Source organism: Nuphar pumila, chromosome 2 (genome assembly GCF_984573655.1).
Source record: "Nuphar pumila chromosome 2, dmNupPumi1.hap1.1, whole genome shotgun sequence".
NCBI classification, from domain to species: Eukaryota; Viridiplantae; Streptophyta; class Magnoliopsida; order Nymphaeales; family Nymphaeaceae; genus Nuphar; species Nuphar pumila.
Window position 1 is genome coordinate 42,518,678 of NC_143250.1, and position 26,509 is coordinate 42,545,186.

The window sequence follows — 26,509 nt, forward strand, 5'->3', positions numbered from 1 at the left end:
TGTGCACTGAGTGATGGTTTTTTTAAACTTAGATTATTAAAAAAAAGGACTTGAAACCCATGGGTCATGGATGACCCAAGATTAAAAACACAAAGAAAACATGCTGACTAGAAAAAGAAGGGAAAAAATGGTTAGGTTGCACTATCATAACCGAGGGATCTCAATTTCGAATCTTATGGGAGTTATGCCCTAGTTTGCCTATCACCCCTACCCCTCCAAGAAAGAAAGCATGACAATAGTGTGGGTTTCGCTTAAAAAACTGACTGATCCAATTACCTCATGGGCACATTTAATTAGCCAACCCTTATCTAATTAGCTATCAGGCCAACGACAACTTGTTTTTTGTTTTTATTTTTATATTAAAAATTCAAAGCCCAATTTCGTTCAGTACCTGATTGCACATAGAACTGCATCTGATAAGAATCAGAGCCAGGTTTAGTAGAGGCTTTTCTCATCGCCCAGATCCAATTAAGCTATATCAGAATATTTATGACCATATCTTTTTACTGAAAAAAATCTCTGAAAAATATGAGTTTATATGAAAATAAAAATATATAAAATATCTATAAAATTATGAATAAAAATACCAAAAGGACTGTAACACAAAAAAGGTGATATTCAAAGTAGGCATCATTATCAAAATATCGTGTTTTCTTTAGTATTATTGTAAGATCACATATTTTGGACCTTAGTCAATTCATGAAAATTTCAAAATTTGGCTCTCGTAGGAAAATCGTTTGAGGCTCGAGTTTTAGACCAATGTCTTAGAGTTTGGGTTTGATCCAAGTCTCATCGACAAGGTTGAGGTGAGCCAATCAAAACGTAGTAAAGAGTTTTAATTTCGACTTTTAAATTCAAGCAAAATTCAAGCAAAATTCAGGTTATTTTTGAGCAAAATTTGGAGTTCGGTATTCATGTAATATATCATTGGATGCGTCTCAAAATTATGAGCGCGATGGTATTTTACTTTTCTGAATTCGAGCCCCGGTTGGCCTGAAAATTGTATTTTTCTAAAATTTTAGCAATTTATTGTAACAAATCCGGAACTCGATCAGATTGGATCTAAGGCCTAGGATCCGAATTTTTATGGATTTGGGTCCTAGCTAGATCCTATAAAAATTTGGACTGGATCTAGGTCTTACTCCAATTTTTGTTTGGGGTATGGGTTTGGATCTTGGATTCAGATCCAGATCCAAACCCAAGCCCAACGTTTTTATACCTTCAAATTCAGCTAGGGGCTTTAAATTGATGTCAATCCCATATAAAAAGTCTCCATGGTCAATATGACCAATTTTGGAAGTTTTTAAACATTTAAAAATAAATAAATTCAAGAAAATAAATAAATTAATTTATAAAATTTTGCTAATTTCCGGATTTGGGTTAAGGGGGTTTAGTGTTAACCCTCTTCCCTAATTAATAAGGACACTAGAGGTTTTCAAAATCTTTTAAAAAGTCAAAAGTCAAAAAAAAAGAAAAGAAAAGGAAAGGAGTTTCAAAAAATCTGGAAACTCCGTAGAGAGAGACCAATTTCTAGAAACCCTCTCTAGAGAGTTTCCAGCTATCAAAAGAGAGAGAGGGGGAGGGGGATAGCCCTTCTCCCTCATTTACCTTAGAGAAAAAAAAATAGGAAAAGAGAGAAAGAGAGAAAGAAAAGAGAGAGAGGAGAGAAAGAAGGAGAGTGGAGGCATCGTTGCTAAGCCAAGCACCTTCCACAACCCTCTTTTCGCATTCTTGGTCAAGGTATGGGTACCTCTTCTTGATACGGATGAGGGATCAGGTGGAGATTGGATTTCCATGCATCTTTTGATGGAAATCCATGGAGGAGTAGTAGACCCACGCTTCCACCGTGATCCATCTGTGATTTTCTGTGTTTTTACGGTGTTTCAACAAGCAAAGCCTGTGTTGGGCCATTTAGCTTTTGTGGGTGGTGGCTCATGGACCAATCGAACTCGGTTCGGTAGGCTGATCAGACCTCAGCCACGATTGCAGGCCCAGTAGAGCGATCGACTGGGCATGTAATAATAAAAAAAAGAAAAACTTTGTGTCGTGGTGCATCAGAGGGACAACAGGCCGAGCCGACCCAATCGACTGGGTGCTGTGCATCGTGTGAGTCGAGCCAGGGCAGGCCCAACTGACCCACTCGACTGGGTGATGGCCTGTGAACTCTGGCATCAAAACAAAAGAAAAAAATATCAATATAGTTTTATTTCTTTTTGGTTAGGCTGCGGTTTCCTCACAGCATACACACACCCAAACTAGGCCTGTGTATATGCTGTCAGACCCAGCCGACCCTGTCGGCTAGGCTGGGTGATTTAGAAAAAATATATATATAATAAAATATTTAGCTATGGGTTTATTGGGCTGTTTAACAAAGAAAATGGAAGTTTGTAATGTTGTGTATAAGCTATGTTGTTCGGTAAGATGGAAACATGAAAATAAATGCCAAATAAAGCCAATGTGTAGGCACATTTGTTGATCCATGCTTCATGCACAAGTTTTTTCTGGGTTTATATATTGTTCTTGTGTATGAGCACTGTTTCCTATTTATGAGTGTTTTGATGTACACTTGTTAAAAAAAAATACAGTGAACCATGTCGTATATATATATATATATATATATATATATATATATATATATATATATATATATATATATATATATATATATATATGTGTGTGTGTGTGTGTGTGTGTGTGTGTGTGTGTGTGTGTGTGTGTGTGTGTGAGTGGGTTTTTGGTCTCCTTAAAACTACATGTATATAGTGATGGCAGGAAGGTTGTCCAGCGTTGACAGCACGCACAAGCCCGGGCTGGACCAGTGCTGGTGCTGTCAGACCCCAGTCGGCTGGGTTGGCTTAGTCAATCAGCCTGGTGGCCAGTTCTATCCCAGGGCTGACATACCCGACCCAGCTAACTGGAGTCAACTGAGTCTGTTTGGGACCCCAGCCGACTGGGTGGGAGTCTCATGATGAAGCGAGACCCTGGTTTTTCAATTACATATAAACACGCGTTAAGAATTGGTATTTTATCAGTTGCTTGTACTTGACCAGATTGTACGAAAGGTAGGCTTGCACTTAATAAAATTTTGCATTGTTGCCAGTCAGGTGGAGCATGATAGAAATTTGTGTTGTTGTGTATGTGACATGTCAAAACCGAAGCAATGTAGTGATAATTACACATACTTGAAAATAAATACGCATTTAATGTTTCTTTTAATGAAAACATGCATTTACAAGCAGATGTGCACATGATGGAAATATGCAGTGATTTGCTTCACATATAACAAGTCATGGTTTATGCATGTGCATGTGGTGCATCGATGATCGAAATGAATCGTTAAGGGCTTGGTAGGCCGAGTTGTGAGATTGTTTTTCCTTATTTATCTCAATGCATAGCAAAAATCATATTTTATTTCTACTTCACTTTATTACACTGTTTTATATGTTTATACGAGCTGGAGTATATGCGAGCTTTTACCTTTACTTTTGTATATGGTGTTGCCAAACTGAAAGAATTGTCTCTTAATAAAATATAATAATAAAGAACAATATAGTATATGTTCTACGATCTCTCATTTGGAGAATGGGAATCTTAGAGGTCCGGTTTTGGGGAGACTGTAAGGATACAAAAACTCTGTGTGCTTATTTTGGTCTCCTGAACCCGATATTGAGGTTCCTTCTCCTGGTCACAGTTTTAGGGAGATTCCGTCACTTAACCTGAAGGAGGTGTGTTTTAACACAACTTTTGTTTTTGGTACCAAGAAAGTGGCACTTGTGGGCGTGGGGTGTGTCCCTTGTGTTCCCGACATTAGATGTGAAGGTCTAATGTTTTGAAGGTGATTCGGTCGGGGGCTAAGTTTGGAACCCAGTAATAAATTACAAATTGTATGTTAAGCTAAACTGAGAACCTAACTTGACCTCGAGGATTGTACCCGTTTGGTGTATCCGCAGGTAACGATAATTAAAAAGAACTTAAAGTTGAATGCATTTAATAAGGCATGCATATGGAAAAAAGAAAATTTAAATGAAAGATAACAAAATGAATCATGCATTGCACAAAAGTCATGCATTTTTCTGTTGTGCATTAGTTAATGCATATTTTAATTATTCCCTCAATCAATACATGATGGTGAATGCAAAATGTTTACTTTTTATTGCATGTTGAAGTTTTATTATTCGCTATTGCTTTAATGTTTCTGCATGCTTAGCATTTATAACTGTTGCATGAAAAATTTCTTAAATGCTATAAACTATGCAGTATGTATTTCCCTCAAATGTTGCATGATATCTTATCTTAACCATTTGTCTCACCTGTTTCACTAAGAAGTAGTCGTGCTCACGATTTTGATTCTGCTACCCTACTTTAGTGGTTTTTCGTAGGAACAGGTGATCAGTAAAATCGACAACTACTGGGAGGGTGTGAGAGTAACGCTGGGTTTTTGACAGCTTTATTGGTGGACAGAGTGGCTCTTTCTTTTTGGTCTTTCAGTTCTAGTGTTTTTTTCATTTACTTGTTTCAGTCAGTTGTTACGTTACTTTCTGTTAAGTAGAACACTGTCTTTGAGATTGATTCTTGATTCATAAATAAAGAATTTGTTTTGGTTCTTATGAATGATGATTGTAAGTTCGTTTGTAGTGTTTAGCTATCCAGTTGGAATTGGAACTGTGAGGACCCCGTGTCTCTGGGAAGTTTTTCGCACCGTTTAAAAAAAAATCAGCATTTTCAAAGGGTATGAGTCGGGGTCATTACAGGTTTGGTATTAGAGCCACCATAAAGACTTGCAATTTTATCATCTTTGAGTGTTAAAATTTTTATTTTTGGTATGTGTGCCCTATCCTGAAGCGTCAACAAGTTGTGACTCGTCCTTCAGAGTAGTCTTCTTCACTTGTAAGACTATTTAATATTATTATTTTAAGTATCTAAACTCTGTATGATTGATTATATTCATAGTTCAATTTTTATTAGTATGAAAATAAAAGCCTTAGTGTGATTGTATGAATGATTATTGTTCGTAACCAACCCTAAGGGGGTAGGATCGGTGAGGGACTAATTTGTGAAAATATGTGCATTGTAGATGTCGTACTCACGCAGAGGTGCTTCATCTTCCGTTGTTGCTATCGCGAACTGGCAGGAGCAAAGGGACTTTATGATGAAAGTCATCCACACACTGACCGAAACCATGACGGCGCAAGCGACGCAAACGACTCAAGCTCTGCAGGCGACACAGACTGCTCAAGAAGCGCATGCAACCGCGCGTGACCCTCCGGTCGACTTTGGTTCAAATGTGATTGGAATTTCCTTCGAAAGGTTTCTAAAGTTAGACCCACCTTCCTTTTCAGGAAAGGTAGACCCAGAGGCTGCCGAGAGTTGGGTCCAGGAGATGGAGTGGGCGTTCGACGTCCTACCTATCTCTGAGAACAGAAAGACACCTTTTGGCATGTACCATCTGAAGAGCGATGCCAAGAAGTGGCGGGACACCCTGCGAAGGGTGAAGTTTGCCGATGGGGATGAGATTCCCTAAGAGACATTCAGAGAGAAGTTTCTGGATGCATACTTTCCCTCTTACGCTGAGGAACAGATGCAATAAAAGTTTCTCTATTTGACTCAGGGGCCCATGAGTCTGGTGTACTATAGTACCAGGTTCTGGAGCCTCGAGAGGTACTGCCCGAACCTCTTCAAGAACGAGAAGGTGAGGGTGAAGAAGTTCGTGCGCGACTTGAAGGATGGATTGAGAACCCTCGTCCTGACGAGTCGGCCTACAACTTTGGTTGATGCGATCAAGTCGGCTACCGTTCTGACTGAGGATTGGGAGAAATCAAAGGGCAAATTTCAGAAGAGCGGCAATGGAGGGGGTTCTTTGGACGGAATGAGGAAGAACCCACCGACAAGAGGGAATGTGCAGAGCGGCAAGAAGCAGCAGACTCGAGATGGGCGACAATAGGGAGCGCAATAGGGTCGACCTCAACCGCAAGGACAACAGGGGAAGGCCCAACTGGCATGTCGCAGGTGTGGCAAGAACCATCCACCAGGTTTTTGTCCATCTTTCAAAGGGGTTTGCTTCCAGTGCCAGCAGCCAGAGCACATTGCCCCCTTCTGCCCGAACAAACCTGCGGTTCTGGGAGGGTAGCAGTAGCCACCACAACAGCAGAGGCCTCAACAGCAGCAGGGTCAGCGCAAGACCAATGAGCGGGTCTATGTGGCAACAACAACCTTCCAGGGCAATCAGGCTGATCTGATTGAAGGTATATTCTTAGTTGTCGAACACTTTTCACGTGTGATGTTTGATTCAGGTGCAACACACAACTTTATTTGTTTTTGGTTTTCAAAGTTGCTTGATTTGGTTCCATCTAACCTCGAGAGGACTCTTGATGTGATGTCACCTATGGGTGAATCATCTTCCTGTGAGAAGTATTTCCCAGCAGTATGCGTGGTGATAAAAGGCCATGAGTTGTCCGCCGATTTGGTCATGTTAGATATGACATTTTATGATGTTATTCTAGGTATGGACTGGTTGTCCAAGCATAATGCGACCCTCCAGTGTCAGGGCAAGAAGGTTATCTTGAAGCATCTCAAATTGTCTACATTGTTGTGTCATTCGACAAGGCCGACCGACGGGGTGAGGATCGTGTCAGCTTTGAAGGTCTTCAAGTACCACAAGCAGGGTTGCCTGGTGTTCTTGGCCAGTGTTTCTGCTCAAGATAGTCAGGCGACACCCTTGGATCAGTTAGATGTTGTTCGCGAATTCTAGATATCTTTCTCGAGGATTTGCTGGGTTTGCCACCACATCGAGAAATTGAGTTCTCGATCGAGCTAGTGCCTGGTACGACACCAGTCTCTCGTGCTCCGTATCACATGGTGCATGCTGAGTTAGGGGAATTGAAAAAGCAGTTACATGAGCTTCTTGACAAAGAATTTATTAGACCGAGTGTATCCCTCAGGGTGCCCCAGTCCTCTTTGTTAAAAAGAAGGATGGCTCAATATGGCGTTGTATTGACTACTGCATGTCAAATCAAGTGACGGTGAAGAACAAGTACCCTCTGCCTAAGATCGATGATTTGTTCGATCAGTTGAGAAAGGCAAAGGTGTTCTCGAAAATCGACCTTCGTTCAGGATATCATTAGTTGAGGATTAAAACAGAGGATATTTCTAAGACTGCATTCAGGTCCAGATATGGGCATTATGAGTTTTTGGTAATGTCCTTTGGACTTACTAATGCCCCTGCGACATTTATGGATATGATGAATAAGGTGTTTAAGTTGTGGCTGGATTCTTTTGTCATCGTGTTTATCGATGACATTCTAATATACTCACAGAGTGTGGAAGATCATCGAGAACATCTGCAAGTTGTGTTATAGACACTAAGAGAACATCAATTGTACGCCAAGTTCTCAAAGTGTGAGTTTTGGATTGATAGAGTGATGTTTCTCGATCATGTGATATCCGAGAAAGGAGTGGAGATTGATCCAGCCAAGGTGAAAGCCGTTTTGTCATGGGAACAACCGAAGACGGTGACAGACATTAGAAGTTGTTTGGGATTGGCAGGTTACTACCGTTGATTCATTCAAGAATTTTCACGAATGCCGCCCCGATGACTCGGCTGTTGCAGAAAGGAGTGAAGTTCGAGTGGCCCCCTCGATGCAAAGACAGTTTTTAAGAGTTAAAGAAGAGGTTGACCACAACACCGGTTTTGACATTACCTTTCGGTATAGGTGGTTTTGTGGTATATAGTGATGCGTCAGGGACTAGACTGGGTTGTGTTCTTATGCAATACAGAAAGATCGTAGCATATGCTTCCCGACAACTAAAGGTGCATGAGAAGAATTACCTCACACATGATTTGGAATTGGCGGCAGTGGTCTTCACATTAAAAATATGGCACCACTACCTTTGTGGGAAACAATTCGAGGTTATGTCCGATCACAAGTGCCTCAAGTATATATTTACTCAGCAGGATTTGAATTTGAGATAGCGTAGGTGGTTGGAGTTCTTAAACGACTACGACTTCTTCATTGCTTACCATCCTGGTAAGACGGATATGGTGGCAGATGCGCTTAGCAGAAAGGAATCGGTCATAACAGCTAGCATGCTTGGACGCAGTTGAGATCTGGTCGAGGAGTTTGTCAGGTGACAGCCTTTTGCTGATGACTCCGAACGCATCCTTTACGCTGGGATGTAGGCACGACCAGAGATCATAGATCGAATTGAGGAACTCCAGTTAAAAGATCCGGACTTTGAGAAGTTATGCGAAAGTGCGCAGAAACCAGAAGCGCAGTTTCACTGAGAGGGGGACAAAACCATTATGTTCGGAGACAGATGGTGGGTTCCGAAAGCGTTATAAAATGAGTTGATGAGTGAAGCTCACAGATCGAGATATTCTGTTCACCCTGGTTCCACCAAGATCTTCAAAGAGCTTTAGAGGACTTACTGGTGGAATGGGATGAAGCGGGACATCGCAGAGTTCATGTTCCGGTGTCTCACCTGTCAGCAGGTGAAGATTGAACACCAAAGACTAGGTGAACTTCTGCAGCCACTCAAGATTCCAGAATGGAAGTTGGATGATATTTGAATGGATTTCATCGTAGGGTTGCCTAAAAATCGACGACAACGAGATGCCATTTGGGTGATTGTGGATCGTTTGTCAAAGAGTGCTCATTTTCTTCCGATCAGGATTAGTCAAAGCTTGGAAAGCTTGGCCAATCTCTATGTGGATGAGATTGTTAGGCTTCATGGAGTGCCTCGTTCGATATTGTCAGATCGAGATCTGAGGTTCACATCTCAATTTTGGCGCCAGCTTCAGAAGTCCCTTGGCACTACCTTGAAGTTCAGTACCGCTTTCCATCCACAGACCGACAGGTAGTCGAAATGAATGATTCAGATGCTCGAGGATATGTTGAGAGTGTGTGCTTTGGATTGGGTAGGTGATTGAGACAAGCATGTGAAGCCTCGAGAGTTTTCTTATAACAATAGTTTTCATGCTAGTATTGGTATGGCCCCGTATGAAGCACTGTATGGCTGACCATGTAGATCTCCTGTGTGCTGGGATGAGGTTGAAGTGAGAGCAGTGAAGTCTTGCGGATCAGGTGCGTTTAATCTGGCCAAGGTTGATTGCAACTCAAAGTAGGCAGAAAAGTTATGCCGATCGACGACGTAGAGAGCTCAGTTTTGAGGTAGGCGACCACGTGTTTGTTCGAATCTCACCTACGAAAAGTATCTTCTGGTTTGGTACGAAAGGAAAGTTGAGTCCTAGGTATGTTGTTCCCTTCGAAGTCCTTGAAAGGGTCAGAGAGACTGTATACCGGGTAACACTTCCTTCTCAGTTTTCACAGATTCACGATGTGTTTCAGGTCTCAATGTTAAGAAAGTACGTACTGGACCCCTCCCACGTGATTCACTATGAGGCGATCGAGGTACAACCTGACTTAACTACAGATGAGAAGCCGATAGAGATTGTGGAACACCAAAAAAAGGTGCTACGCAGTAGGACAATTCTGTTCGTGAAGGTGCGTTGGCAGTATCACGGGCTAGATGAATGCACTTAGGAGACTGAGGCAGACATACATCAACATTATCCACATTTATTTGGTACGTTGTAATTTTGAGGACGAAATTCTTTTAAGGGGGTAGGGATGTAAGATCACGTATTTTGGACCTTAGTCAATTCATGAAAATTTTGAAATTTGGCTGTCTGGTAGGAAAATCGTTTGAGACTCGAGTTTTAGACCAATGTCTTAGAGTTTGGTTTTGACCCAAGTCTCATCGATAAGGTCGAGGCAACCCAAACAAAACGTAATAAAGAGTTTTAATTTCGACTTTTAAATTCAAGCAAAATTTGTGTTATTTTTGAGCAAAATTTGGAGTTTGGTATTCATGCAATATATTGTTGGATGCGTCTTGAAATTCTGAGCGCGATGGTATTTTACTTTTCTGAATTCGAGTCTCGGTTGGCCTGAAAATCACATTTTTCTAAAATTTTAGCAGTTTATCGAAACAGATCCGGAATTGGATCAGATTGGATCCAAGGCCTAGGATCCAAATTTTTATGGATTTGGGTCCTAGCTAGGTCCTATAAAAATTTGGACTGGATCCGGGTCTTACTCCAATTTTTGTTTGGGGTATGGGTTTGGATCTTAGATCCAGATTCGGATCCAAACCCAAGCCCAATGTTTTTATAACTTCAAATTCAGCTAGGGGCTTTAAATTGAGGTTAATCCCATATAAAAAGTCTCCATAGTCAATATGACCAATTTTGGAAGCTTTTAAACATTTAAGAATAAATAAATTCAAGAAAATAAATAAATTAATTTATAAAATTTCACTAATTTCGGGATTTGGGTTAAGGGGGTTTAGGGTTAACACTCTTCCCTAATTAATAAGGACACTAGAGGTTTTCAAAATCTTTTAAAAAGTTAAAAGTCAAACAAAAAAAAAAGAAAAGAAAAGGAAAGGAGTTTCATAAAATCTGGAAACTCTCTCTAGAGAGTTTCCAACTATTAAAAGAGAGGGAAGGGGGGGGGGGCAGCCCTTCTCCCTCATTTGCCTTAGAGAGAGAAAAAAAACAAGAAAAGAGAGAAAGAGAGAGAAGAGAGAAAGAAAAGAGAGCGAGGAGAGAAAGAAGGAGGTAAGAGGAGAGTGAAGGCATCGTTGCTCAGCCAAGCACCTTCCACAACCCTCTTTTCACATTCTTGGTCAAGGTACGGGTACCTCTTCTTGATACAGATGAGGGATCGGGTGAAGATTAGATTTCCATGCATCTTTTGATGGAAATCTATGGAGGAATAGTAGTAGACCCACGCTTCCACCGTGATCCACCTGTGATTTTCTATGTTTTTACTATGTTTCAACAAGAAAAGCCTCTGTTGGGCCATTTAGTTTTCGTGGGTGGTGGCTGATGGACCAACCAAACTCTGTTCGGTTGGCCGATCAGGCCTCAATCACGATAGCAGGCCCAACCGAGCGATCAATTGGGCGTGTAATAAAAAAAATGTTGTGTCGTGGTGCATCAGAGGGGCGACAGGCCCAGCCGACCCAGTCGGCTGGGTGCTGTGCATTGTCTGGGTCAGGCCAGGGTAGGCCCAACCGACCCAATCGACTGGGTGATGGCCTGTGAACTTTGGCATCAAAAGAAAAAAAAATATCAATATAGTTTTATTTCTTTTTGGTTATGCTGCGGTTTCCTGACAGCATACACAAGCCCAAACTGGGCCTGTGTATATGCTGTCAGACACAACCGACCCTCTCGGCTGGGCTGGGTGATTTAGAAAAAAAAATAAAAAAATAATATAAAATAAAATATTTAGCTATGGGTTTGTTGGGCTGTTTAACAAAGAAAATGGAAGTTTGTAATGTTGTGTATGGGCTATGTTGTTCGGTAGGATGGAAACATGAACATAAATGCCAAATCAAGCCATAGTGTAGGCATATTTGTTGATCCATGCTTCGTGCATAGGTTTTTTTCTGGGTTTATACATTGTTCTTGTGTATGAGCATTGTTTCCTTTTTATGAGTGTTTTGATGTACACTTGTTCAAAAAAAAATACAGTGAACCATGTCATACACACACACACACACACAACGAGACCTTGGTTCTTCAATTATATATAAACACATGTTAAGAATTGGTATTTTATCAGTTGCTTGTACTTGACCAGATTGTGCGAAAGGTAGTCTTGCACTTAATAAAATTTTGCATTTTTGCCAGTCAGGTGGAGCGTGATAGAAATTTGTGTTGGTGTGTATGTGACATGTCAAAACCGAAGCATTGCAGTGATAATTGCACATACTTGAAAATAAATACGCATTTGATGTTTCTTTTAATGAAAACATGCATTTACAAGCAGGTGTGCACATGATGGAAATATGCAGTGATTTGCTTCACATATAACATGTCATGGTTTATGCATGTGGTGCATCGATGATCCAAATGAATCGTCGAGGGCTTGGTAGGCTGAGTCGTGTGATTGTTTTTCCTTATTTATCTCAATGCATCACAAAAATCATATTTTATTTCTACTTCACTTTATTGCACTCTTCTATAGGTTTCCACGAGCCAGAGTCCTGTGATGGCTCTCACGGGGTATATGCGAGCTTTTACCTTTACTTTTGCATATGGTGTTGCAAAACTTAAAGAATTATCTCTTAATAAAATATAATAATAAAGAACAATGTAATATACGTTCTGGGATCTCCCATCTGAAGAATGGAGATCTTAGAGATCCGATATTGGGGAGACTGTGAGGATACAAAAACTCAGTGCGCTTATTTTGGTCTCCTGAACCCGATATTGAGGTTCCTTCTCTTGACCACGGTTTTAAGGGGAGTCCGCCACTTTACCTGGGGGTGGTGTGTTTTGACACAACTGTTATTTTTGGTACCAAGAAAGTGACACTTGTGGGTGTGGAGTGTGTCCCTTGTGTCCCCGATATTAGATATGAAGGTCTAATATTCCGAAGGTGATTCGGTCGAAGGCTAAGTTTGGAACCCAGTAATAAATTACAAATTGTGTGGTAAGCTACCCTGGAAACCTAACTTAACCTCGAAGATTGTACCCGTTGGTGTATACATGGACAATGGTAATTAAAAAGAGAAACTTAAAGTTGTATGCATTTAATAGGACATGCATATGAAAAAAGGAAAATTTAAATAAAAGATAACAAAATGAATCATTCATTGCACAAAGGTCATGTATTTTCGTGTTGTGCATTAGATCATGCATATTTTAATTATTTCCTAAATCAATACATGATAGTGAATGTAAAATGTTTACTTCTTATTACATGCTGAAGTTTTATTACTAGCTACTGCTTTAATGTTTCTGCATGCTTAGCATTTATAACTGTTGCATGAAAAATTTCTTAAATGCTATAAACTATGTTGTATGTATTTTTCTCAAATGTTGTATAATATCTTATCTTAACCATTTGTCTCACCTGTTTTACTAAGAAGTAGTCGTGCTCAGGATTTTGATTTTGACACCCTACTTTATTGGTTTGTAGGAACAGATGATCAGTGAAGTCAACAACTACTGGGAGGACGCGAGAGTCAGACTGAGTTTTTGACAGCTTCATTGGTGGACAACGTGACTCTTTCTTTTTAGTCTTTCAGTTCTAGTGTTCTTTTTATTTACTTGTTTCAGTCAGTTGTTATGTTACTTTCTATTGAGTAGAACACTGTCTTTGAGATTGATTCTTGATTCATAAATAAAGAATTTATTTTAGTTCTTATGAATGATGATTGTAAGTTTGTTTGTAGTGTTTGGCTATCCAATTGGAATTGGAACTATGAGAACCTCGAGTCTCTGAGAAGTTTTCTGCACTGTTTAAAAAAAAAAAATCCGCGTTTTCAAAAGGCATGAGTTGTGGTCGTTACAATTATATTTGCATTTGAAAATATTGCGATTAAAATCTTGATACTTTCAAATTATTGATGATATTAAAAACTATGTTTAGGGCTATGAACATTATTCAATTGGATCGAGAGATGCTGCCCCCTTTTTCATTAGGTCACCATTAGGGCCTTTCAAAAATCAAAGTTTTAAGCATTTTATGCTTGATCTGAGCCATTAAATGTGCTTATCATGGTTTACTCGATAGGAAAATTGATTAAGCATCTTTATGCTCAATGTGTATTTTAAAGAGGTAAAAATATAAATGGATGATATTGTACTAAATTTTGATGATAAAATATGCATGTTTTTACATCAAATCAAATCAAAACAAAGTTTGTTTCTTAATAAATAAGCGACCATAAACACATTTAACGGTTCATATCAAACATACAATACCTAAAACATCGTTTTTGGAAGGTACTCATGGTGACCTAATGAAAAAAGTGTCAGCATAATTCCCATGCTCAGCTTTGATGCTGCCCAGTTCCACCACATCCCCTTAAGATACATTGTTTCTGGTTGCAGGTAGAGTTGCCCTTCATTATACATCATTTCTCTAGGTCACTTGCACAAAGACCCAAAAGAGACAGAGCCAGGATCATATGAATCTTCAAGCATGCCTAAAAATAGGGTTGCTTTATAATCTTTGACAATGTTATTGTTTATAAGTGACAAAAAGGGAACAGAAGACGTGACTGGTTGGCAGTTCAATTGAAGAGGGCTGGACAAATAGGTAAGTTAATGGTTTTGAAAATTTCTATCTGGATCGGGATTCAGGTGAGCATACATCTCAGTCTGATAGGTGTATTAAATTCACTAGTCTAATTCAAACATCTTTGGGTTGGACACGATCAGATCCCGTCAGCGTATTGATATCCAAACTATAAGTTTGAGGTAACATTTGGTGGGCCATATTGTTTGGAGCGGGTCACACATAACAGTCTGCTCTAACAAAATAACCATATTCAATGTGGGAAGAGTTTGATTGCAATTTCCTTGCTATCATTGGCTAATCTCTTGGATGATTCCTTTCCTTTTCTCCTGTCTGCTTGTCTAACTCTTGTTTTAGACCCCATTATATCATTTTAAACATATTGCTTGTGATAGTCGTGTTTGGGTGCCTTAATTCAAAGTTCAATTTTTTTTTACATTTATTAGTTTTATGTTTTCCACCAAACTTTTTTTCTTTTACTTCAGATTCCAGCTAACTTTGCATGGTTATCCTTTTCAATTACTGATATAAGGAGTAATGACCTAATCAACATTTCAAATCCATTCTAATTTTGAAGAGGAACTCGTGGCAATGCACCTATTTTTTTGAAATTTACACAGAGAACCCCCCCCCCCCCCCTTAGGATCATAGACCTAGCCCCTAGCTCTGCCTGGCATACTTACGATTAGGGATGCACACGAGCCAAGCTTGGGCTGAACTTGGCTTGGTACAAAATATTTCGGTCGAAGCTTGGCTCGTGTGCATTGCACCTATTTTTGATATTTACACGGAGAAACCACCCCCACGATCAGAGACCTAGCCACACTGGCTCTGCCTGGCGTACTTACGATTAGGGATGCACACGAGCCAAGCCTAGGCTATTCGAACTCAGCTTGGTGCAAAATATTTCTGTCCAATCTCGGCTCAAAGCCGAGCTTGAATGACTTTGTCCAGAGCCTAGCTTAGCTTCAAGGCATTCCAAAAACATTATGTTTTAAAAATATTGTTGATGGCGGGTTTCAAAACATTAACCTCTCTTGAGTTTTCCAAGTGACCTACCACTAAGCCAAAGCTTATATTTTAGTCATACTAAAAGTACTCTATATTAACAGTTGGAAAAGTGAAAATCATGATTCAAACTACGAGCCTTTTGATAAAAACCCAAAAACGTACCCATTACACTAACAATAACTTGATTAATATAATTGAAAATATATTATATATATACTTGTATACAGGGGATTCATGTGAGGGGGGGGGGGGGAGGGAACACGGGTGTAGCAAAAAAAAATAAATTTGGTGGGACGCCCCTGTTTTTTTTTGAGATAAAATAAAAAATGGCTACAATTATTAATAAAAATCTATTTCATATGGACAAATCAAACTATTTGCTGCAGTCAGGGCTGGGCTACGACTGGGCTACAAAAATGGATAAAAATCTATTTCATATGGAATCAGGGCTGGGCTAGGACTGGGCTTTAATTTTTTTTTTAACTGGGCTGGGAGGCAGGACTGGGCTACAGCCCAGTTCTGCTGCCCCCCCCAGCTCTGCCTATGCTTGTATATGAGCCTTATCGTCGAGCTCGGTAGGCTGATCAAGCTCGACTCGTTTGCTCATCCGAACCTTAGAACCATGTTCAAACTCGGCTCATTTAAAGCACAGACGAGCTTCAAGCCGAGCCCCGAGCCCGAACCGGGTCAGTTTGTTGTGCATCCCTACTTACGATCACTATCCTAGTAGCGTAAAACTCTGTGGGCTTACCCCTTGCACCCAGGGAGTCACCACGTTTTGACTTTCACAAGGGGTGATGCCTATGGGATTTGAACCTAGATCACCTAACCCCATCCCACTATGCCAAACCCCTTTGGGGCTGTGGCATTGCACCTAAGAAACACAAATTTCTGCAGAAAAAGATCAGGTGCGATCACATTGCACATTTGAAATGTGCAAATGTGCTGCTACACTTGAGCACCCACCATCTGCTGTTGGGCCCCACAACTGACGGGCTGTATGGAAAAGATAGAGGATGCTCAGGTGCAGCGAAACAACAGAAATGTTGAATGTGATTGCAATTGATCCAGCCTCACCATGAATCCAACATGAGCATTTTCCTACATAGGACCCTCTAAACTGTTAAACCCCCAATTTTACATTTTTGAAGGGTATTATGCACCTTTTTATTGGTTCACTCGAACCCTTTGAACTGCATGAGTTGAGATTTTAAAGACTTGACTCAGCTCGTAAAAAGCTCATTCGAACTTGTAAAATAGGTTTGAAAAGCTGATCATGAGCAATAGGGGTTCAGCTGAGCTCGTCCTGCATAATCTCATTAAATAGTAATAAATATATTTTTGATATATTTTGCATCATATAATATAGTGCAGGACAAGTGATTGAAATATCTAGTTTTCAAATCGACAGGTTTAAAGATAAAACCGTAACCGCTTTCAGAGAACATTAATGCAGTTTTTTTGTAATTCTTTAACTTCCCCAGCTCTGAAATAATGTAATTTCCCAGTAGACAAAGCTCGAGCTCATTTTGAGCTCGAATTCAGCTCGGCTTGGCACGAGAACGAGTTAAACTTGAACTCTTCAAGCACAGCTCGTTCAGCTCATTTACCAGCCCTGCTTGGAATGCTAAGACTTGACTGGTGATCCAAGTTTTTGAAGCCTTGAGATTTCGAAGGCCTGGATGAGACTCCAACCGATGGGAATGATGCAAGTAGAATTGACATGGTGAGCCACAAGCTTTGAAGCCTTCGATCTTCCTGAACCAAGAAGGACCAACTCATGAAATCTGGTCTTGGCTGACCTAGATGGTTGTCCACAACCACAATGACAAGTGTCTGCTGGGCCTACCAACTCTTCACCAAGCTTCAAATATGGGTCTGGATTTCTATGATCCATTAGTCTAGCTGGGTCTTAGTCCATTTATCCTGGATCCAAGTTAGATACCCTATTGACTTCACCAAGACCAAGACTGCTTACAATTAGTTGTCAGAAAAGATATTCCAAAGAGCATAGTCACATATTTTCATAAATATTTTTATCCTATATCTTCAAGCAATCTTTATCATATCAGGTGGCATCATTTCTCCAACTCAAAAATTCAAAAAGTAAATCTTGGATAGTAATGCCTTGTCTTTGGTGCTTTCTTTATATGGGAAAATACGTAATATGATGCATCACAATATCCCTATATTCTCTACATATAGTATTTCTTTTCTCTTATATCACCTTATCGTTGCTTATTGGTGCACCACTTTTGCACATTTCGAATTTTTGTTGCCTCATTTAGAGGTAGAGTAACAAGCACGTATCGGAAAATTAGCACATCAACTCTATGTTTAGCCCCAAGGGGGGTTGGCTTAGTGGGGCGGGGTCTTGGCTGCTAGACGGGCAGTCAAAAGTTCTATTTTCATGGGCATCACTCCTCTGCCTAAGCCAATGCTTAGCATAGGCCTTGGTGACAGGGATCTTAGCCTCGAAGTTTTACACTGCGAACTAGGTCTTGGTGCTGGGTGTGGTTTTTTAGGGTTATAAATAAAATAAAAAAAACTCTATGGTCACATTTTTTTTTCATGTAAAAAGATCTAAAATTTCCATATTTGCTCTTTTTGAAACAAATCTAAGCAGAAAAAGTAAAATGATGTGCATCATACTATAACCTACAAAACAACCACCTCACTCAAAGGCCGTCCATCTCAAAGATGAACGGACCTTGATGCACGAGAGGGTGGTGCTATTGCTATTCAAGACTTGTGTAGCAAGATGATCAAGCAGGATCCATCGGTTATATCTGGGACGTATTGGGAACCTTGGGTAACTTCCGCCTTCCGGTGACCTTTTTGCAATTTTTTTCCAACTTTTGGAGGTTCCGTGTAAAAACCTACCGACGGAAACGGTAGTTACTAATTTCTCGCCCTCGAGAAGAAAAGAAAGGCTGACCCTTCGTCCTAATTCAAAACTGAGAAATTCCCAAAATATCTCCAGTTCCCAGTCAAGGACGAAAATAATCCTCTACGTTTAAGAAATAAGAAAGGACAATCGGACCAAAAACCATAGAATCTTTTAGAAATCCCCACGAGGGTCACCTCATGATACTGGGAACTGAGCGAAAGAAAGAAGGGCATTTAAGAAAATTATGGTCAATAGTTATTATCGTCCCGACTATCATACCGCCTTTGACCAGATTCAAAAGATCACGACCGTTTGCCATAAGATAAAATCCGAACAAGCAAGGGAAAAAAAGAAGCAAAGGGGCGCCTTCCCAGTTTCTAACTTTCTACCAAACCAAAAAAACTCCCACTCCGAGGAAAAGCCCGCCATCTTTTTTCAGGCACCGGAATTCCTTCATCCCGTCGGATTCCGGTGAGCACGCTTCGTTCCGGAGGAAGGAATCGTTCGCCCAGTCGGAAGAAGATGCCGGCTTGACGGAATTCGGAGGGAAAGAATTCCAAGAATTCCGTTCCTTCACTTCTGAATTCTGCGTTTGTCTGTGTGGAGAGAGAGTGAGAGAGACCATGATCGGATGGGACTCGTATCTCCGTTCCCTGTTTCCCGACAACGCCCTGAATCGTCGCGAACCGGTGAGTTTTAGATCTGATCGGATTTTTGGTTAGTTTTTTTTCCTTTTTTTTGAACGAAGGTTAGTTTTTGTTCTTAATCTTTGTACTTTGAATTCGTTTCTTTTTATGGGTTTTTTTGGGGATACACTTTTAGCTTAAGTTAGTTCTCTGGCACGGGAAGATGGTTTAAGACTCTCTGGACTTGGTGGGTTCTTTGATGGGTATCTGAAAATATTTAACAGGAAGATTGGCAACTGTGATTACAGAGAGAGTTTAAACGATTCTTGCTGTTGAATTTGGATGTTCAAATGCGATTTAGAGTAATTTGACGACGGGGATCGATGATCTAGACAAGTGGCGGGAAAAAATTTGATGGAGTCTTTTCTTTTTTTGGTTTATTACATGGAGAAACTGCATCCGAGATCGGAGACCTAGTCGCACTGGTCATACCTATGGTCGATATCCTGACAGCATAAAACTCTGTGGCGCCAGTCTAGGTTCAATCACATTGCACATTTTGAGTGTGCCGCTACACCTGACCGCCCTTCATCTATGGTATACAGCCTGTCAGCTACGGGACCCAGCAGAAGATGGAGGGCGGATCAGGTGCAGCATCACACTGGAGTGTGCAACGTGATTGCACCTCATCTGTAGTCAACTCGACCTGTTCTTGGGTTGTGGATTTCTCCTTTTTTTTTCTTTTTCTTTTATGAGAGGATCTGCAATTGCCTGGTTTAGAGCTGTAAAACAAATATCAACGCTATTTTGAAAATATCACAAACTTATTGCAATGGTGACATGATGATTTTTTTAACAGTTTACATCATTTATAAATTTCTCTTACATTCATTTTTTATTTTTTGTTTTTGTTTTTTCCCAAGTCTTTCCTTGAAAGCAATTTTTTTTTAAATTTATCTCAAAATTTTCCCCGCCCAGATTTCCCCGGAGCAGGATTTGGGACAGGGGCTTAGAGTTCTTGCTAAGTCTTTCAACTGAACTCACTTGATTAATTCGTGGAAGACTTTGCTGATTCAACTGGGTCTAGACCATGTCTAGCTGAGCCCAACTCTGACAAGATTTTTAACTCAGGATAAGATCCAGTCTTAGCAATACATAAACTGGCTCAAGGAGTAAAATTGGAAAGCAAAATTAGCAGGATAAAACAGAACAATGTTATCAAAATCAATTTCAAAGGGCCGATTCAGATCGAATCAACCCCTTACCGAAATGAAACAAGGGTTGATTCAACGCTCTTAAAAAATCGGCCATTTTTTTTCAAATTGACAGACTCGGTCGAATCATCTCACTGAAAATTTTAAAAAATATATTTATAAAAAAATTAAATAAAAATTACTGAGTGAAATGGGCCTGATTGAAAAACGACCCAATTCTATTTGATTCGGATTGCTTTTTCGAAAAAATTGACTCACTTAAAGAATCATTGTAACCTTCCTTATTTTTTAATTATTGAATGCCACTCTTACAGCTTTGTATTTTTGTAGCTACAGTTAAATCAAAAGTAATCATAATAACAAGTGGCCAACCGAGCAATTTCTGAAAAAGTGAGTTTTTTTTTAAATATTTGAAACCTGATGCTCCTAACCGGAAATTCACCAAACAATCGGCACTTATATGTAAATTATCCATTTATTTTCAGTTAGACATTTCATTAAGCAATAAGTAATTCCTGTTATTCTCTGAGAAAATTTCAGCAGGGTGATCGATTTATACCTTCAAGGAGCCTCATGAATTTGGAAGTTGCTCAGTCTTTGTTAACAACACGAAGAAAGGAAAGCAGCCCACCAACCATTTCACCGGGGTCCTCAACGTCTAAGGTTTTTCCCTTTAGGCTCTCTTATTTCCGTAAATTCCAAAACACCTGTTACTGGATAGTCCAGTAATCTGCTAAGCTCCATGTTTCTTAGCAGGAACACTACAAGAAGATGCTGGAAGAGATGTTGTTCGTGGACCCTGATGGGAAACCATTCAGAATGCTTCGGTTTCAGCCGAGCACACAATCGATGAGGAAGAGCATGCGTCTTATTGATGAGATGCGGCACCAGGATGAGTCCCCAGCTTCATCAAGGAACTATCGTTGTTTACCAAAGGTTTGACCATGTAAATATATTTTTTTCTTTTTTCTTTTCATAGAGGGGAACCCTTGCCGAGAACTGGGCCACCTAATGGACCCTCCCCCAGTGAAGCAAACCTCGGGTAGGGCCCACGTCCGTCGTACCTTACATAGCTCACCTTCAAATGCTATGAACACACCAGTGTGCCAGCAGCCTTGTAGAACGTTCTTTTCTTGAATATCTTTCAAAAAAGTTTCCGATTGGCTGGTATTCCACCAATTAGTCACCCAAGGCTCCATACTTTTATTAAATGAGAGACCAAACCCTGTAGGGTCTAGGTATGGTGATGAATAATAAGACCTGATTAAGACCCGGATCCAGACCCAAAAGTCCGATTAATACATGGATCTGGGTATAGTTTGTGAAATTTTATACCAGATCTGGCCTCAACCTGAGCTCCGATTAAGACCCGCAATTTTTCAATGTAAAATGATAAAAAATATTATTTTACCACGTATGGTTCATGTAGTTCTTATCGGGTCTGAATATGGTTTCTCTTGTAGTAGACCCGATTAGACCCAGGCCCGAACCTGATACCATACCTGAAAATTGGGCCCAAGTTCGGTTCTACCTGGATCCGAACCAAACCCAGCCTGATGACACCCCTATTATGGATGCAAGATATGCTAGAGAATTCAATGCTTTCTTTTTCATCAGTCTTCCTGGCTCATTCATCTCAACCCCCCTTACAACCACTCTGCTGGCCACGCGGGCTTCCTAACATTTCCATTATTACATTTAGCCACATACTTTTGTATTTTATCCTTCAAGGACATGCATGGTCTCAAAATCATTCAGCTGGCATTTTATTTAGGCAAAGTGTCTAAAATGACATCATTGTTGATTTGTTTAACAAAAGACCATAACATGACATAAATTGAATTGTTCAGAAAAAAATAAGTGTCATTTAATACCTCAGGTAGTATTTGAAATACATTCAAATAAATTAGGCAGTTAAATGCCACACACACAAAAACAGAGGCAAGCATCCATTCAGTAGCCCAATTTATTTATTTATTTTTTATTTTTATTCCAATAGAAACATTTTATACATGCTCTGTTTCTTACTAGTTCCTGAAGGACTTATAATAAATAAATTGTCTTCTACAAATTTTATTATGTTAGCATGCTATGGGCTTCTGAAGTTTCCTATGAGATATTGGGAATAGCACTAACCTGATAATATAGGCTTTACATATTTCGTACTCAGACATAATGGATTGGCTTATTTTGCTATGGTAAATATAAATGGAAGAGATACTACAGGATTACAGTTCATATAGGATCAATTCAATGTAAGAACTAATGCCCTCTTCTTTTTCACCAGTCACCTGATCGGATACTTGATGCACCAAACTTGGTGGATGACTACTACTTGAACATCATGGACTGGGGATCCAACAATGTACTCGCAGTTGCCCTTGGATCTGCATTGTATCTGTGGTCCGCGGATACCGGGAAAACGCAGTTGCTCATGCAAGCTGAAGGGGATGCCTATCTCGCAAGCGTTGCTTGGTGTGGAGATGGCAGCATGATCGCTGTTGGACTCAGCAACTCTGATGTCCAAATATGGGATTGTAAAGCAGTGCGCAAGGCAAGATGTGGTTCACATTCTCAACTATGTAGATCCGTTTCCATATTTTTAGAAATCAAGATTGATTGGTTTGTTTCCAACAGGTGAGAAGCCTTGCTGGACACAGAGATCGTGTGGCAAGTCTAGCATGGAATGGTTCTCGATTAACATCTGGTAGTCGCGATACTGCCATCATCAATCATGATGGTTTGTAATCTTCAGCTCACTGTGCCAACTTGATGCTGCTGATTGTTTTCTCATTCTCACACACGTTTGATTTGTCTTCATTGCACAGCGAGAGCAAGAAGTAATGTTGCGTCGCATTTATGTGCACATAACGAAGAGGTATGCGGGCTAAGATGGTCAGACACTGGCAATCAGTTAGCAAGTGGAGGCAATGACAACCTGCTTCACATATGGGATGCTTCTGCCATGGCATCAACGTCTCTAGGATACCTGCATCGGTTCACCGAGCATCGAGCAGCTGTTAAGGCGATTTCATGGTGCCCACACCAATCCAGTATATTGGCATCTGGAGGAGGCACGACAGATCGATGTATCAAGATGTGGAATACTCACACAGGCCAATGCATTTCCACTACAGATACTCAATCCCAGGTACAATTTCTCCAAGATTGCTTGTGTTTAATTGGGTGTAGTGTGGATGCATATGAAACTACTGTAATGCTGCAAAGGTGCTAATATACTGATACAGCAATATAGGTTTGCGTGCTTGCAAGTATTGCTTCTAGAAGCCCCTAGAATGTTGCTGCATGTGTTAAATATGTCACTGCAAAATAAGCACCAAAATAATTTATCCTGCAAGAGCTATGAAATTGTGCATGCTTGATCAATACAAATACAATTTCCTCAATGAGCCAATGATGAAATAATGAATGCTGAAACAGGTGTGTGCACTGGAGTGGAACAGGCACCAGAAGGAGATTATAAGCAGTCATGGGTACAGCCAAAACCAGCTCTGCATATGGAGATACCCATCGATGACCAAATTGGGGGAACTGAAAGGCCACACTGCTAGAGTTCTCTACCTATCACAAAGCCCAGACGGAACAACCGTCGCCTCAGCAGGTGCAGATGAGACATTGCGCTTCTGGAAGGTGTTTCTGCCTCCACAAGCATCAAAGGTGCTGAAGGAAGAAACCAGCCCATTATCATTGAAATTTTCACATATAAGATAGGAACAACTGTTGTATTAGCAGGTGCAGATGAGACATTGCGCTTCTGGAAGGTGTTTCTGCCTCCACAAGCATCAAAGGTGCTGAAGGTAGAAACCAGCCCATTATCATTGAAATTTTCACATATAAGATAGGAGGGAGTTAAAGTGATTCTCCAAAAAAACAGACTGACTGATATAGCTCATTTGTCGCTGTGAAATATAGTTTTGGACGTTCAAATCTGTAAATTAAATAAAACAGGGTATCACAGAAGCAGAGGTTCAAAAATTTGAAAATTTAAAGAACCAAGAGAGAGTATATAGAAGAATCAAGAGACAGTATAACGCTCACTATTCATGTCAATATATACCAACTATTTCAACTTTTGTGGGTGATAAAAGGACTGTAATCACATGCATGTCTACACAGCACACACAAATATTTGCAGTATTTGAACTAAAATGTGGGTAGGAGTATGACAAATTTAAATTTTTAAACAGTAAAATCATATTGCCAACTGTTTAAAAGTTGAAGTACAGGAATGAAGGAATGAAACAAATAAATGCAATAAAAAACAAAGCAGATAAACCAGATAAAAAGGAAAGCCTCAAACTAGAATTGCAGGGAACATCAATCCCACTAAAGCACCCATGCTTCTGTTTAACCATTTCTTTAGTATCAAGGATAAAGGTGGAATTCGCCGGACCACTGCTGAATAGAACACACCAAAAGAATGGCCTTTTACCATCTGTTCCGCCAAGTTCCACACCGACTTCAGTATGATTCATACTGCGTAAAACAGAGTGTTTTGTTGTCTGGAACTACAACGCTAGAATATGCTTCCATTGGTTTGAGATAATTCCAGTGACATCCAACTAGGCAGCCAGTTATGATGTTCACAGTTGGCAGCTCTACTCCACAATTGGGAGCAAAGACCTATGTAATGTTGACATCTGGAGCCAGACAGCTTGAGGTGTTGTTCCTACTGCAGTTTCCTCCACATTCCTTTATGTACTGTAAGGCCATGCAGCCCAGGCCAGCATTGTCATTCAATCTTGGCAACTTGTGGGATGTCCGGTTGGCATTGATTATCTCAACAAGCTCATTAGCAGAATTTCCTGCAAAGCAAAAACATATGATGCATGAGATGACAAAACTATGAACAACAGGTCTTTTTCTTCACAATCAGGAAAGGAAACTATTTTTTGAAGTTAAAAAGGGAAAGAAAGGATCTGCAAACAGACCAAAGAAGAAAAGGATAAATAGGTTATAGATGAATATATTGCCACAGATGCAATTGTTACATGGATTACAACATCAACATCACATTTGGTTCCTCATGGTACCTACCTCATCCCCATTTTCTCATCTTGTTAGCATGCTTGAAATCACTGATAAATTTTTACGATGCAAAACTGATCACTTGACAGTTGCCATGGTGGTCAACTTTAGATGCTTAGTAGCTTGCTACTGATGATAGCTCAGGTCCACCTAATTAGGTTATGACTTATGATCACATCCAACCAAAGCCAGTGAAAAATAAGGGGGGCATGTTACCATTTTATTTTTATGAATTCCTAGGATATGATTGAGTTCACAGATGGAAAGTGATAAGCTGGAGATTTTAAGCAGTGTTTGGATGGATGCATGCTATTAAAAATTATCATCACTTAATCATGCCATGCAAATGCTGGGAAAAATATTGACATATTGAATGAGGCATGCTGGTAGTTACCTGCTTTTGGGTGTATACTGTGAAGTATTGAATTTTTCTCCATTTCTCAATTCCCTACAAGACTCTTAAGTGCAAATAGGACACAAGCAAGAAAGTTAAAAAGTAGTTCGTGAGCCAGCCTGTTATTATATGATAACATAAGAATCAAACTATGCGAGAATACAAAAGAGAAATAATTAGTCTCGAGTCTTTTGACCAACTTTCAAATACTTAAATTTCAGGGTCATTTGAAGTAGGCAGATGTGCTTATAGTACTCAAGATTGCATTTGACTGGGTTGAAAGCATGTCTAATTGCATTAGACGCTTTATGCTATGGGTAATATTTGTACAGCTGCCTCACCCTTGAGCGTGTTCAAATGATATGCTTTGCAGCACTACATCAGCCGGAAGCCATCAGTAGAGCAAGTTACCCCTTGAGACAGTGCCACTCATGAAGTGATGAATACATTAGCCATCATGTACAATCATGAAAAGAGGGTCATGCTTGTGTGTGTTTATGCATGAATAAATTCATGCACATATCTGTGTATGTGCTTGAACTTAATGACACTCAAATGAAGCCATAGGGATATAATTACCAACCTATGTCACAGGGATTTGGCCAGCCGGGTGGCTCACCCGCACAACGCGGGTGCGGTCAAACCGACCCTGGGTGCGGTCAATGCACTCAGGGTCATAAATGTCCATTTTTTGGACTTAAAAAAAAAAATTTCCCGATGAAATGGGCTGAGAGGGGGATTAGGGAAAAAACATTTTGCCCCCTCCTCCCGACCCTGTCGTCTCCAACCCAGCAGCGATTCTGGCGTGAAGATTCCGGCAGGTATGTCTCCATTCTCTCTCTCTCTCTCTCTCAATCTCTCTCCCACCGGAGGGGTGCGGGGGTGCTTGAGAGCCATGAATATCGGCAGTTGAACTTGACATATTCAGCAAGCATCTGGACTCAACAAGAAAATCTTCTTGCACAGGTGAGGCTGGGTATTACCATTCATGTATCTATCTGGTGCTAATGGATGACTTATTTATGTATGCTTGGAGATAATCTACAAAATCAGACCTGAGGATTGGTCTAGTGGCAAAAACTTGCCAACCTGAAAGAAAGGGAAAACTAGAAAATAAAGTTCATAACTTAAAAGCATTGAACAGTTTATGAAGCGTTCTCAAGAAATGACATATTGGAAATACATCAGCTTTATTGTCATAAAAAACATGATTTTCTGCATGAAAATAA

General features: G+C 40.1%; 2 protein-coding genes across 2 annotated transcripts; both read left to right on the forward strand.

Annotated features, from left to right (window-relative positions):
* Window positions 1-6,277: 6,277 nt before the first annotated feature.
* On the forward strand, window positions 6,278-6,748 carry LOC149845345 (uncharacterized). Its single transcript, XM_089987630.1, has one exon. It carries the CDS (start codon window positions 6,278-6,280, stop codon window positions 6,746-6,748), a length of 471 nt encoding a protein of 156 aa, XP_089843756.1.
* A 253-nt stretch (window positions 6,749-7,001) lies between these two features.
* Window positions 7,002-23,835, forward strand: LOC149845346 (cell division cycle 20.2, cofactor of APC complex-like). Its single transcript, XM_089987641.1, has 7 exons — window positions 7,002-7,082; window positions 9,345-9,500; window positions 20,594-20,773; window positions 22,125-22,391; window positions 22,475-22,577; window positions 22,666-22,988; window positions 23,279-23,835. The coding sequence occupies exons 1-7, from the start codon at window positions 7,002-7,004 to the stop codon at window positions 23,567-23,569; spliced, it is 1,401 nt and encodes a 466-aa protein (XP_089843767.1). The 3' UTR covers window positions 23,570-23,835.
* The last annotated feature ends 2,674 nt before the right edge of the window (window positions 23,836-26,509 follow it).

Bases quoted from the DNA above. Each gene is read 5' to 3' on its own strand.
- LOC149845345 (XM_089987630.1), top strand. From the start codon at position 6,278: ATGTTTGATTCAGGTGCAACACACAACTTTATTTGTTTTTGGTTTTCA.
- LOC149845346 (XM_089987641.1), top strand. From the start codon at position 7,002: ATGTCAAATCAAGTGACGGTGAAGAACAAGTACCCTCTGCCTAAGATC. The intron at 20,774-22,124 runs GTTTGACCATGT...CTTTTTCACCAG, and splicing joins ACTATCGTTGTTTACCAAAG to TCACCTGATCGGATACTTGA. The intron at 22,392-22,474 runs GCAAGATGTGGT...TGTTTCCAACAG, and splicing joins ATTGTAAAGCAGTGCGCAAG to GTGAGAAGCCTTGCTGGACA.